Source organism: Pituophis catenifer, unplaced genomic scaffold (genome assembly GCF_029215685.1).
Source record: "Pituophis catenifer annectens isolate HBS135680 unplaced genomic scaffold, rPitCat1.0.hap2 SCAF_9, whole genome shotgun sequence".
Lineage (NCBI taxonomy): Eukaryota > Metazoa > Chordata > Lepidosauria > Squamata > Colubridae > Pituophis > Pituophis catenifer.
The window spans coordinates 19,657,197-19,671,572 of record NW_027256889.1 but is presented as its reverse complement, the minus strand read 5'-3'; the positions used below and the strand labels follow the sequence as shown (position 1 = coordinate 19,671,572).

At 43.2% G+C, this 14,376-nt stretch overlaps 1 protein-coding gene across 2 annotated transcripts; it reads right to left on the bottom strand.

The window, feature by feature from the left end:
- Positions 1-469: 469 nt before the first annotated feature.
- LOC139321201 (interferon alpha-inducible protein 27-like protein 2A) lies at positions 470-9,322 on the bottom strand. 2 transcript variants are annotated; one of them, XM_070949853.1, is made up of 5 exons: positions 9,293-9,322; positions 8,937-8,957; positions 8,321-8,350; positions 6,546-6,704; positions 470-635 (listed from the first exon to the last, which is right to left on the bottom strand). In XM_070949853.1, the coding sequence occupies exons 2-5, from the start codon at positions 8,938-8,940 to the stop codon at positions 562-564; spliced, it is 267 nt and encodes an 88-aa protein (XP_070805954.1). In that variant the 5' UTR covers positions 8,941-8,957; positions 9,293-9,322; the 3' UTR covers positions 470-561. The 2 variants fall into 2 exon arrangements, with proteins under 2 accessions (XP_070805954.1, XP_070805953.1); XM_070949852.1 differs by lacking the exon at positions 9,293-9,322 and adding an exon at positions 9,201-9,275.
- Between the last annotated feature and the right edge of the window lie 5,054 nt (positions 9,323-14,376).

Here is a 14,376-nt window from a genome sequence, read left to right as displayed (position 1 = left end):
AAGTTTTTCCTATTTTAAATACAATTCCAAAAAAAAAATCCCACTCCTAACTCTATATGGTTTATAGCTGAGTGTTAAATCAGAGGTGGGTTTCAGTAGGTTCTGACCAGTTCTGGAGAACCGGTAGTGGAAATTTTGAATAGTTTGGAGAACCGGTGGTAAAAATTCTGACTGGCCCCGCCTCCATCTAGTCTCTGCCTCCCAAGTCCCAGCTGATCGGGAGGAAATGGGGATTTTGCAGTAACCTTCCCCTGGATTTGGGGGGGGGATGGAGATTTTACAGTATCCTTCCCCTGCCACACCCACCAACCAACGCCCACCAAACCACACCCACAGAACTAGTAGTAAAAAATTTTGAAACCCACCACTGTGTCAAATGCTTATTTATGTGTAGGAGCTTTATATATGTATCCTCGGCCAACAGAAAGAAGAGACTTGTGAAATCATTCAGATTGTGATTGGGATAAAGACCAAGATTTATTGGTTGGTGGTAAATAAGCTTCTTAGTTCAGGGACAAGTATTTAAGCGCTGGTCTTAATGACATTCTTTGCAAATATTTCTTACACTAAGAGGCCCAGGGCTGCACCAGTGGCTGCTATGCCAGCTTTGGTAGTGATAGCAAGGCCTGCCGCCCCTAGGGTGAAAAACAAAAATAGATAATAAATTAGGAAGATAAAAAACAAATGATCAAATGTTCTACAAGTATCCAAAAACAATAATGTGATATCTTGGAAACTTAAAAGTCAGATCTAATGCAAATTGAGCTAAGGAAAATAAGCTACACATATATACAGAAGTACTGCAAATGTATATAGTACAATTATACATTGATGTTGTTTATTGTCTGCTTAAGTACTCAGGTAACTGCACCCTGGAAGTTCTTAGTTCCTATAGATTTTGAGGTTTAGTGTGTTTGTGTGTTCATTAAGTGCTTTATTTTCAAGGCGCTCTGAAACTTCACATTCAGCAGGATAAAAACAGCTAAACTCAGCATCACTTAATTATTGTTATGTATTTTTTTCAAAGGTTTGGCACTGATATCTTGGTTTTGGATAGCTGATTGACTATCATTCAATCTTGCGCCCTGTAAAGTTCATTCTATTGCACCCTTTTGTTCAGGACACATTTAAAAATGCAAACGATTTTACGTTCATCTATTAAAATACAGTCATATGGACATATGGCCTATTCCAGAGGTGGGTTTCAGCAGGTTCTGACCAGTTCTGGAGAACCGGTAGCAGAAATTTTGAGTAGTTCAGAGAACTGGTAGTAAAAATTCTGACTGGCCCCGCCCCCATCTATTCTCTGCCTCCCAAGTCCCAGCTGATCAGGAGGAAATGGGGATTTTGCAGTAACCTTCCCCTAGAGTGGGGTGGGAGTGGAGATTTTACAGTATCCTTCCCCTGCCACACCCACCAAGCCATGCCACGCCCACAAAGCCACACCCACAGAACCGGTAGTAAAGAATTTTTGGTCTATTCATCCTTGAGCACCGTTGATGTTATATATGCTATATTTAACGCAAAAGCTACTTTGCACTTGATGATTTGACCTGTATATTCTCTCTTCCAATATAACTTCAAGAATGCAAACAATCCTATAATTGTTTGGAGTACTAGTAGTACTATATACTACTTGGGGGATTAAATGAGTAGCTGGGCAAAGAGAAATAAAATGTTTGGTGTTTCCAGGATGGGGCCTCTGAGTAACTTCTTTTTTTTAAATCCTCCCATCTACCTCCAAGTGGTCATTGGATCAGGTAGAAACTGCCACTTGTTTTTCTTTCAGGAAAAAATGGAAAAAGTAAATGCAGGCAGATCTTTAAATACTGGATGGACAGAAACAATCGAATTAGGTTTAGGACAGGGGTCAGCAACTTGTGGCTCTGGAGCCCCATGTGGCTCTTTCATCCCTCTGCTGCGGTTCCCTGTCACTCAAAATATGCTTCACAACCGTCAATGTGCGACACCCGCCAGCACGCGATTTATTGAGCTTTTCAACCCCCGGTAGGCAACCATGGATAAATCCAAGAAAAGAAAAGTTTCAGAAGAAAACTTTTCAACTACATTTGCTAGTTTGGTGGCCGCTCAAGAAATAGTCAAGCACGGGAAGGGTTTTGTGGCTCCTGGTGTTTTCTTTTCTGTGGGAAACAGGTCCAAATGGCTCTTTGAGTGTTTAAGGTTGCAGACCCGTGGTTTAGAAGACAAGGGAGAGGTCTATTCGATTTTTTTTTTAAAAAAATAGCTTTCTCATAGAATCAGTTTAATATTTTCTGCACAGATGTCCATCTGGCCTCAAGAAACTAATTAGATTTATCTCATTGGGTATCTAATTTAAGGTCAGATACACAAAAAACAGTGCAGAGCTTCCATTTGTACCATCGTGGCCACCATCTTGATCTTTTGGACTACACCCTCCCAAAACCCCTGGAACTAATTGATTTTTTGAAAGGGATCACGTGTCTTGTGAGGAACCACAAACCACAAAGCCAGCCTATTTCTCATTGCATCCTTTCAATAGAACACCTGTTCTTCCAAAGAAAAAGGGAACCCTGGTGCTAATGTTACAGTACCAGATTTGGACAAAAACCACTAGATGGCAGCAAAGAGTTAATAGAAACAGAAAACTGGGCAGGAAAAGACCCAGTTTGCACTTTTGAGTTTGGTTTTCTTTTTAATTAATTTATTATTTTTAAAAATGATTTTACATTTTATTTATTTTTATTTTATTTTTAATTTTTGTCAGATGATGGACGTGTATTTTTCCCAAGCATGTTTAAACTCAAGTTAAGTGTCTTTTATATCCAGGTGCTGCCCTAGGGTTCTGAGTTTCAGTTTCTCCCTTGGGCATAACACCCCAAATGATTTCTGGTTTGTTTTGGCTGTAGCGTGGTGGCTTTGTTTCTGCCCAATTGTGGCTGGCATGGAGCAGAACTCCCACAACTCAGTCTTTGGTTCTGAGTTCCAATACAACACTTTCTTTATTTTGCATATACCCTTATTTGAAAAGGCAAAGGACCGATCTAAAATTATGGGGGCGACATGGTGCACCCATGTAGCACCTCTTCTGCACGAGCTGCACTGGCTCCCGGTGGTCTTCCGGGTGCGATTCAAGGTGCTGGTCACCACCTTTAAAGCGCTCCATGGCTTAGGACCTGGGTATATACGAGATCGCCTTCTGCCACCGATAGCCTCCCACCGGCCAATACGCTCCCACAGAGAGGGACTCCTCAGGGTGCCGTCGGCCAAACAATGTCAACTGGCGACACCTAGGGGGGAGAGCCTTCTCTGTGGGGGCACCTGCCCTCTGGAATGAGCTGCCCCTGGAGGTTCGCATGATCCCCGACCTACGTACCTTTCGCCGTGCCCTTAAGACTCTTTTGTTCCAACAGGCCGGGCTGGCTTAGAAAATGAATTTTAAATTGGGTGTTTGTAGCTTTTAACATAAGGGCCAAATTTATATATTTATTTTAAATTGTTTTTTAAATTTTGTGAGTATATGTTTGTTTTAATATGGCTGTACACCGCCCTGAGTCCTTCGGGAGAAGGGCGGTATAGAAGTTTAATAAACTAACTAACTAACTAACTAACTAACTAACTAACTAACTAACTAACTAACTAACTAAAATGATTGGGCTAGAAACCTAAGCTTTCTTGTTCTTGAGCCATTTAAAGTGCCAGTAGGGAATCACAGTTAATGTACCAAGACAGAAATTGGGGACCCTGAGTTCTAATCCTGCTTTAAATCTTTGGGCCAGTCCCTCTCTTACCCTAGGAAAAATGCAGCCATGGTGAATTATTTCATTGTTTGTTGCATTTTTAAACTGGCCTTTTTCCTCACAGAGGGCCTCTGGGCAGTGTACAATAAAATATTAAAATATAAAAAAACCACATAAAAGTTAAAAATTTAAAAGAGGCAACTTAAAACATTATTAAAAACAATTAAAAGATGAACCGGGGGAGGGGGGGGGGCTTTCAGGGTGCCAATCCACCCCCTGGTTGCATGCTCCTCTGAGCTCTCCACACAAGACCACAGAGCTTGGGGGCATAGTCCACAGGGCAGGAATAATGACAAGAGAAGACTCTCTTACATCTTGCCAATTGGAATTTTTTAACCGACAGGGTCTGCAATATACCATATTTTTCGGAGTATAAGACACACCGGAGTATAAGACGCACCTTAGTTTTTGGGGAGGAAAATAAGAAAAAAGCTGATTGGCAGGTGGATTGGCCTCCCGGAGTACCCACAATCAGCTGTTCCCAGAGGTGAATTTTAGCAACAGGTTCCTTGGTTATGAGCTCTGTGCCTTGCTTTTTTTCGTGCCTCTGAAACTTCTGAAACTCTGTTTCAGAAAAAACTTTTTTCTCTGCCTCTGAAAGCCTCCAAAACAGCTTCAGAAAAAAAGCCTCTGAAGCTCTGTTTGGGGGCTTCTTTTCTGAAGCTTTGTTTTTGATGCTTTTTTCAGCCTCTGAAACCTCTGTTTGAGAAGTCGGGTGGGGCTACATTCGGAGTATAAGACACACCCAGATTTTCACCCTCTTTTTTGGGGGAAAGAGGTGCGTCTTATGCTCCGAAAAATACCGTACCTTCCCTGCCGGACCAGGTGGGGCAGGCAAATGTAATGGGACAAGACAGTTTGGTAGGTGGCCCGGCCCCATGCCACGGAGGCCTTTAAAGGTCATAACTGACTCCTTCAATTGGACCTGGAGGGAAACTGGCACCCAATGCAGTTCATGGAGCAAAGGTGTCAGCCTGCGGGTCGCATTCTGCATCAGCTGAAGCTTCCACATACTTTCAAGGGTAGCCCCATGTAGAGTGCATTGCAGTGGTAGGTTTCAAAATTTTTTACTACCGGTTCTGTGGATGTGGCTTGGTGGGCGTGGCATGGCTTGGTGGGTGTGGCTTGGTGGGCATGGCAAGGGAAGGATACTGTAAAGTCTCCATTCCCACCCCACTCCAGGGGAAGATTACTGCAAAATCCCCATTTCCTCCCGATCAGCTGGGACATGGGAGGCAGAGAGTAGATGGGGGTGGGGCCAGTCAGAATTTTTACTACTGGTTGTCCGAACTATTCAAAATTTCCGCTACCGGTTCTCCAGAACTGGTCAGAACCTGCTGAAACCCACCTCTGGTGCGTTGCAATAATCCGAATGGAAGATGACCAGGGAGATTTAAGTGAGAATTAAGTGGAGAGCCTTCTCTATCCAGGAAAAACCCTGGCAGTTTTTGGTATCTGTTGATAAATTTGCTTAGAAAACTGCAGGGACTTGCCCAGGCAGTCACCAGGAGTCAGGATTGATTTGAAGGCACAGATCAATCCATCAGTTGCCATTTTAGGACTTGCATTAGGGTTTCCCACCATGGAACAATAAGAAACTGTTGTCCACTTATGCCAAAGTCTCCATAAAGAGTGTTGGGGAAGGAATGTCACACGGGTCCCGGGAAAACAGGTTGCCCATCCACAAGAGAGAAAGGCATGTTAAAGCATACCTGGCTGATATTTCCTTTTATTAAAACCGTTTAAAGCAGAGGTCTCCAACCTTGGCAACTTTAAGCCTGGAGGACTTCAACTCCCAAGAATTCTGGGAGCTAGCTGGGGAATTCTGGGCAAAGCCGGTTGGGGAATTCTGGGACAGTGATGGGTTGCCCCTGGTTTGGACCGGTTCGCAAGAACCGGTAGTAAAACCGGCGGGAGGCTCCGCCCACCAGCCTGGACGTCATCAGGAAGCTTCTGCACATGTGCAGAAGCACGCGCGGTCCCATTGTGAACCGGTAGTAAAGGTACCGTATTTTTCAGAGTATAAGACACACTGGAGTATAAGAAGCACCTACCTTTTTTGGTGAGGAAAAGAAGAAAAAGAAATCTGCCTCTGCCTCAGAGCAATTTTGCCTCCTTGCAGCAAACAGCCTGCTTTACTTTCATTTTCGTTTTCAGCATAGCTTGATTAGCACAAGGGGAAAAAAAATCTGCTCCAGCAATTTACCTCTTTGCAGCCAGCAGCAGAGCCCTGCACAAAACAGCTGAGAGCAAATCAGCTGAGAGTCAGGAGGCCGATCCAATCAACTTGTGCTAATTAGGCTGTGCTGAAGCTGAAAGGAGCTGTTTTTTCTCGCTGTTTGCTTGCAAGGAGGTAAACTGCTGGGAGGCAGAGGCCAAAGGGCGGGGGCCAGTGGGTGGGCGGGGCTACATTTGGTGTATAAGACGCACCTAAATTTTTACCCCCTTTTAGGGGGGGAAAAGGTGTATCTTATACTCCGAAAAATACGGTAAGAAGAACCTACCCCTGTTCTGGGAGTTGAAGTCCGACAGGCTTAAAGTTGCCAAGGTTGGAGACCCCTGCTTTAAAGCCATAAAATTCAGTGTCTATGTTCCCGTTGGCACCTTCCCACAAGTATATAGGTATCCTCCCCCTCCCCCCACAAATCACAATTTAGGCCTTTGAGGAAATGGGACAATCATGTGCAAAAGGCTATGTCATAATAAATGGCTGGGCCACCACAGGTTTCGTTGCAAGAGAGCAAAATACTGAAAAGCGATACTGACCAGCGGATTGCGCGAGGGCAACGAGGCTCCCAGCGACCACACCACCACCGCTGGCTACGGCTGACGATGACATCATCGTTGCTGCCAATGACCCAGCAGCAATGCCGGCAGCCGTGAAACCCACACCGGTCAGTACAAGTGGTGCCCCCAGGACACTACCTGAAAAGTAAGCTGTTAGTTACAGCTGCACAGACATAACCTACATCTGAAGTCATTTCGTATCACTTGTTTATTGACTGCATTTTCTACCAATTTTTCCTCTCCACGCCTTATTTCTCCCCATTCAAGCAGGTGCATGGTTAAGGAGTTGACTGTGAATGTATGTCTCCTTAAACCAATCCTACCTTTTAACCACTAAACCACTGCTTTCTAAACCGAAACAGCTACAACCTCTCCCAGGAGTTGGTTTTACTCAAGGAAGGCAGCAAACGAATCTTTCAGCTCAAAACAAGCTGCTTCTAATGTGCTCTGTAAACAGGAACGACACGCTGGACTGTATTACATGGCGTAGAATGCAGGAATCCATCAGGATAAAAAGGACAGGCAATCCTTGACTTACAACTGTTTGTTTAATGACCGTTCGAAGTTACAACGGTTTTGAAAAAAGTGACTTATGACCATTGCAACATTCCTACAGTCACAGGATCAAAATTCAGGTGCTTAGCAACTGCCGTGTGTATTTATTTATGTGCCGTGGTCATGTGATTCCCCATTTGCGACCTTCCCAGCCGTCTCCCAACAAAAGTCAATGGGGGAAGAAGCCAGATATGCTTAACGACTGCATGATTCATTTAACAACTGCGGGTGATTTGCTTAACGACAGTGGCAAAAAAGTCATAGAATGGGGCAAAACTTACTTAACTGCCTTGCTTAGCAATAGAAGTTTTGGACTCAACTGTGGTCATAAGCTGAGGACTACAGGTAGCCCTCGACTTACAACAATTCATTTAACGACTGTTCAAAGTTATAACAATACTGAAAAAAGTGACAATTTTCCAATTTTCACACTTGTGACCTTTGCAGCATCCCCACGATCACATGATCAGAATTCAGATGCTTGGCAAGTGGTTCATATTTACGAAAGTTGCAGTGTCCTGGGATCTTGTGATCCCCTTTTGCAACCTTTGGACAAGCAAAACAATGGGGAAGCCGGATTCACTTAACAACTGTGTTACTAACTTAAGAACCACAGTGATTCACTTAACAACTGTGGCAAGAAATGTCGTAAAATGGGGCAAAACTCAACAGATGTCTCACTTAACAACATAAATTTTGGGCTCAATTGTGGTCATAAGTCGAGGACTACCTGTATCTGTAAAGATTTTTAATAAATTGTTTTATATACGAGGTATTATTAAGCGATCTTCATACTTGTGAAGCTCATGAAGGGTGAATATTATGGCACAAAATTTGGACTACATACCTTCTACAGGTAGTTCTTGCTACCTGTAGAGGTACAGAGTTGCCCACCCCTGGTACAGATTGAAAACTGCACCTATCACTGAAGCTTCTAACTTCCCTATGGATCCCCAAATCATTTTTGTCAATAGTAACAAAGATTACTTGAGCATTACAGAGTCTTGGTGCACATGCTTCTTAAAAGCTAGAAAAATATCAAGGAAGAGCATTGTCATGTTCCCTCAGCACTAGGAAGATTTCTGGTCCAAAATGTTCCGCAGTTCTCTTTTTCCCAAATGAAACATCTTGCTTGCGCTAAGAACTACTCCTCTAACATAAAATCTCCCACTGTTTAGAGATACAGAGAAACAACTTACCAAGTCCCAGTGCGGCGGCAATTAGCAACCCTAAGGAAATAGATATGTGCCAGTCATATTTTTGACATATATACCCTGTTTCCCCCAAAATAAGACACCCCCTGATAACAAGCCTAATCGGGCTTTTGAGCACATGCACTAAAATAAGCCCCCCCCGAAAATAAGCCCTCCTCGAAAATATTTAAACACATATGCAGCCGGTCCCCGCCTTTTCCTCTGGTTAGGGAGACAGAGCTGGAAATCAGGTAAGACAGCAAGAGGAGCCCCGTCTTGCTCCATGTGCCCCAAAATAATAAGACCTGCCCAAAAATAAGGCCAAGCACTTATTTCGGAGTTCAAAAAAATATAAGACAGGGTCCGTAAAAGAAACATTGAATTTTTCTATGAACATGTGGGTAAAAAGAAGCTGGGCTATGATGACATGTATGCAGTTACCAATTTCTATCTCCCTCTCTCTCTCTCTCTCTTTCTCACATACATACACATGTCTCACATTCAGACCTCTGATGTGAAGCCCTAATAATGGCATTTCCCCACCATACATGGCCAAGTGAACCCAGCCTTGTAACTACATCATACAAGATTGAACAGAAAATTAAATGGTCTTATTTCTCACCCATCGTTGCTATTGATGGACCTGCAAGTAAAAAAAAGAAGAAACTCTGGTAAGAAAATACATTCTACAGCCAACACCTTCTGATCGCTGACCCAATGCCTTGCAGTCCATCCAACCATTATCCCCAGAACTGAAGTTTGCAATCAGTACTATTTTCTAGGCAGCCCAGGTACCAAATCTGAACATATTTCCCCCAAGCCAACCGATAACTACTGATTTCCCACACTATGCTCAAAAAGTTCTGGAACCCAAAATCCAAACTACCTGGTACTTTGTAAGTCAATAGAGGAAGCAAAGCCAGGTTATTCTTACTAAATGAAGCTGGTGCTCCTCTTAAAGTACTTAACAAAACCTACCTCAGGTACTCCCTGTACACTGGCTTAAAAACTTTCCACAGTGGGCGTGGCTAGTGACAGATATCTAATAGGATTGCAGATATTTCTGCCTTGGTTGCCATGATGCACTGTCCAACTATTTAATATTGACCCAGCCCCCAAATCTTATTTTTAGGTTTCGATTTCCCAAGTAACGTTTTAATTTCCCAGCAGAGGAAATGAATCAGGGACTTTCCTGTGGGTTGATGGCAACGCATGAGGCCCTTGCCAGCATTGTAATAATATTCCCATTCTGACAATTTGCTGAGGGACGGTAATCGTCATCTGTCCGGGGGCTGTTTGGTTTATGTAATGCTGAACTGCAAGGTTCAAATGACAAGCAGGAAAGAAACAGACCAGGTTTTTAGGCATGTTACTGTTTGCAAGCTTTTTTTCTGGATGTCCAGATAGCAACCAGCTGAGGTTTACAGCTCTCTTACTATTTCTAAGGCCGTTGTCAAGAAACTGCACAGGCAGAGCATCCTCAGAAACCATTTATCCCAGTGGTGAGTTCCTCCCAGTTCGGCCTGGTTCTCCCGAGCCGGTAGCGGTGACGATATGATGTCACTGAACCGGTTCTGCCCTGCCCCCCTGCAGCCCCCCACCCCCGCATTATTCTTACCTTTGATTTGCCCCCACCCCCAATCTATTGCTGCCTCCTGAGTCCCAGCTGATGGCTAGAGGGAAAAAAACTGTTTAAACTCTTGCCGTGGGGCTTCAAAGGGCCGCCCTATAGCTGATCAGTGTTAAAAGAAAACAAATGAGTAGACCAGTGCTTGCAAAAACACATGAGTAGATCAGTACCTGCAAAAATAAATGGGTAGACCAGTGCCTGCAAAAATACATGAGTAGATCAGTGCCTGCAAAAAATAAATGGTTAGATCGGTACAGCTCTGCAAGCAGTTAAAAGCCTGGTAGACCAGTACCTCTGCTAAATCCTAAATAATTGTCACATGACCCCCCCAAGCCACACCCACAAAATTAGCCACGCCCACAGAACCGGTAGTAAATTTTTTTAGAACCCACCCCTGATTTATCCTCTGAATCAATACACAATTCCAGCCCTTGTGTAATGCCAATCACACGGGCACAATTCAGAAGGACATACATAGTGATATATGCAGGGTGGGATTCAGCCTATGAGCCAGTTGCTCTGACGATCAGCTGAGAGCGAACTGGTTTTCTCCGACTGTCAGCTGGGCCTGCCCGCCCGCCCCTGCACTATACCTACTGAAGGGAAACAGTAATAAGGATATACTAAATAATACTAGAATATAATACACTGTGTACTAGAATTAGTAGAAACTTGTTATTCTGTAACCATTAGGTTCCTTAATACATATATAGCCTTTGTATTTGTATCACATATATTATGCCTTTATATTTGTATCTCCTGTAACAAACATATTCTGTCATTAGGCCTCTGTAATGTATCTGGTATTTGTCAAACATATGTTTCTGTCATTTGATCTGAACCCATATCAGATCAAATGTTTTTCTCGTGCCATCTAAGAGCATGGTACCTATCTCAGTTGGAACTGCAGACATCATCCGGGAGATAATTTACACTTCAGCCCTAATTTACACCTTTAATCTGTTCCCTGCAGCCAGGGAGCCAAATGAGCAATTGGGAGAACAAAGGAATGCTCAACGCTAATTGGGAGGCTTCTATTCCTTTGCAAGGCAACAAGGAATACACAAACCTAAACTAGGAGGCCAGAATTGGGTACTAAGCCGATGCCTCTGAGGGTATAAAAAGGATGCCATATCTTCCCCAAGGTGTGGCTATCTCCTCACATGCATTGTATCTGTATCTTCTGGATATAGTCCCACCCAGGGGTGAGTTCTAAAATTTTTTACTACTGGTTCTGTTAGGCGTGGCTTATTTTGTGGGCATGGCTTGGTGGTGGTGGGGGTAATGTGACTGGGTGGGCGTGGCCAACTTTTTTTTTTTACTTTTAAAAGCATTTTTTCTACAACCTTAAGAGGTTGCAGAAAAAAATGCTTTTAGAAGCCTCTGACGATCAGGCAACTCAGCTGGGATCGTCAGAGGCTTTTAAAGGCATTTTTTTCCTACAACCTCTTCAGCCGGTTCGGGGGCGTGGCCAGCCAATGTTATTACCGGTTCTCCGAACTACTAAAATTTTTTACTACCAGTTCTTGTGAACCGATGCGAACCAGGAACAACCCACCACTGGTCCCATCCAGTATTTTGTTTTTCGCCATAAATAAAATCTGCTTCTTTTTGCAAGCCGCGTCTTGAGTCTCTCTCTTTGGCATTCTGGTGAGTCAAGTATATTTTGGGACCTTACACTACCTATATTTTGTTCGTTTGAAGCCCAGCTGATAGGCGAGGCAGAGTGGATTGCCGCGCCTCAGCTGTTTTGAAATGTAATGCGCTCGCGCGGAGTGAACAGGTTGTTACACTGGTTGAAACCCACCATTGGTTATATGGATAATTGTTCAACAACCAGCAATGCTGCACCACTAGCTGCCAAATGACAATTTAACAATTTAACAATTGGCTCTCGCAAGCTGGTATAAAGCTGGCTGCAGCAGACCACTGGACATACATGTTCTTTGTTGAGCTTTACAGCTTGTTGGACAAACTCAGCAAGAGCTCCGAGATACCTTAAACCTATTAAAGAAACCCTCTGAATCTTATAAATCTGATCAATCAAGGAATAAAATGCCAGAAGCAACCTCTGGAGGGCTGTTGGAGAAAGACTGAACTTAACCAAAGACAAGTAAGAGACCATATGCAGGCCTACATTGATAGATGACTTCTTTGTCCATTGCTACAGATTGGGATGAAGTTATGCATGCGGTTGTCAGACTTGCCACAGCTTGAACTCCTAAGTAGAAAGGATCCTTGGCTCCATTTGTTGGGATAGGTATAGTTTTATTAGAAGTCAAGTGTGTTGTAGGAATGCATAGACAGAACTGAGAATCGTGTGCCAAAATCTCTAAGTTCAACGTTTCCCTCCCTTAGTTGCCTCCCATCACTGCCCCCGGGCCATCAAGTTCAAGATGTTTTGAGAATGGTTACTTCAAATATAGGTTGGCATGCAGCTACATTCTTCTCTCAGCTGGGTGAATAGCTTGGTGGTGGGGGAATACAACATTTCCTTTTGCTTTCCCCAAACAGCAGTCAGTTTTGCTTTCCCGCAAGCAACCCCCCTCCCATCCAGCCTCCCCATAGTTCAGTGGTGGGTTTCAAATTTTTTTACTACTGGTTCTCTGGATGTGGCTTGGTGGGCGTGACAATGGCTTGGTGGGCATGGCTTGGTGGGCGTGACAGGGAAGGGATACTGTAAAATCTCCATTCCCTCCCCACTCCAGGGGAAAAATACTGTAAAATCTCCATTCTCTCCCCAATCCAAGGGAAGGTTACTGCAAAATCCCCATTTCCTCCTGACCAGCTGGGACTTGGGAAGCAGAGAATAGATGGGGCGGGGCCAGTCCAGTGGTGGGTTGCCCCCGGTTCGTACTGGTTCTATAGAACCGGTAGTAAAACCGGCGGGAGGCTCCGTCCACAAACCCCAACATCATCAAAATGCTTCTGCGCATGTGCAGAAGAGTGCGCTCCAGTGGTGGGTTGCTCCTGGTTCGCACTGGTTCACAAGAACCGGTAGTAAAAATGTTTAGTTGTTCGGAGAACCGGTAATAACATTGGCTGGCCACGCACCCCAACCAGTCCCCGGCCCAGTCGCTGCTCACTTACCCCGCCCACCTCATCAGAGGCTTTTTTTTTTACTTTTAAAAGCATTTTTTCTACAACCTCTTCAACTGAAAAACTGCTTTTAAAAGTTTTTTTTAAAAAAAACTCTGATGATTGCACGGCTCAGCTGGGATCTCAGAGATTTTTAAAAGCATTTTTTCTACAACCACTTTGGCCGAACCTCTTTGGCCGAAGAGGTTGTAGGAAAAACAAATGCCTTTTAGAGCCTCTGGCGATCCCAGCTGACTTGCCTGATCATCAGAGGCTTCTAAAAGCATTTTTTCCTGCAACCGCTTAAAGTTGTAGAAAAAAATGCTTTTAAAAGTTAAAAAAAAAAAGTTGGCCATGCCCACCCAGTCACATTAACCCCTCCTACAAGCCATGCCCACAAAATAAGCCCTGCCCACAGAACCAGTAGTAAAAAATTTTAGAACCCACCCCTGGTGCATGAGCTTGCTTCGCTCACGTGCACACAGCCCCATTGCGAACAGGTAGTAAAGGTAAGTAAAACCTATCCCTGGGTCAATCAGACTTTTTACTACCGGTTCTCCGAACTGCTCAAAATTTCCACTATCGGTTCTCCAGAACTGGTCAGAACCTGCTGAAAACCACCTCTGCCATAGTTCATAGCAGATTGTCATTGCATGGCATCGAAGCACAAGCAGAGAGTGAGGTAGCAACTGACAGTGATGTTTTATGAAGCTAAATTTTGGCTTTAGTGTGTTCTATATTCTTTCTTTTTTTTCATGTTTTATTTGTTTTATTTATATAACATTTAATTTCCATCAAACAGTGTGTGATCTGGGTATAGTTATTTTTAAACAATCATAGTTCATATATTTGTTGTAATATTCATCACCATATTATTAATAATATAATAATATAATAACAATAATACTTAACCTCATCTTCTTTAATAACTCTCCACAATACCATTTCCTCTTTTTATACAATTTCTCTTCATTTCTAACTTCTGTTTCTATTGTCTAACCATATCAAAAAATATTCAGTTTCTTCTTTATCCTTAATAGTGAGTGTTATTCTATCCATTTCTGCACAGTCTAATATTTTCTTAATTACATTCCCCTCAGATGGAATCTCATCATTTTTCCATTGCTGTGCAAATACAATTCTAGTTGCGGTTAACATATGCAAGACCAGATATATAATATTTTTATCATATTTTTCCGGTAGCATGCCCAACAAAAATATCTCTGGTTTCAAGTCTATATGTTGCTTTGTCATTTTTTCCAACCAAGTATGTATTTTCGTTCAGTATTTTTTAGCTTTTGGGCATGACCACATGGTAGTATGAACCAGATGGTTGATTACACTTCCAACATTT

Excerpts from the sequence above, each read along its gene's own strand:
- LOC139321201 (XM_070949853.1), bottom strand. Across the intron at positions 6,705-8,320 it reads TGCCGCCGCACTGGGACTTG|GTAGTGTCCTGGGGGCACCA; the intron begins GTAAGTTGTTTC and ends CTTACTTTTCAG. Across the intron at positions 636-6,545 it reads TGCCCTCGCGCAATCCGCTG|GGGCGGCAGGCCTTGCTATC; the intron begins GTCAGTATCGCT and ends TTTTCACCCTAG.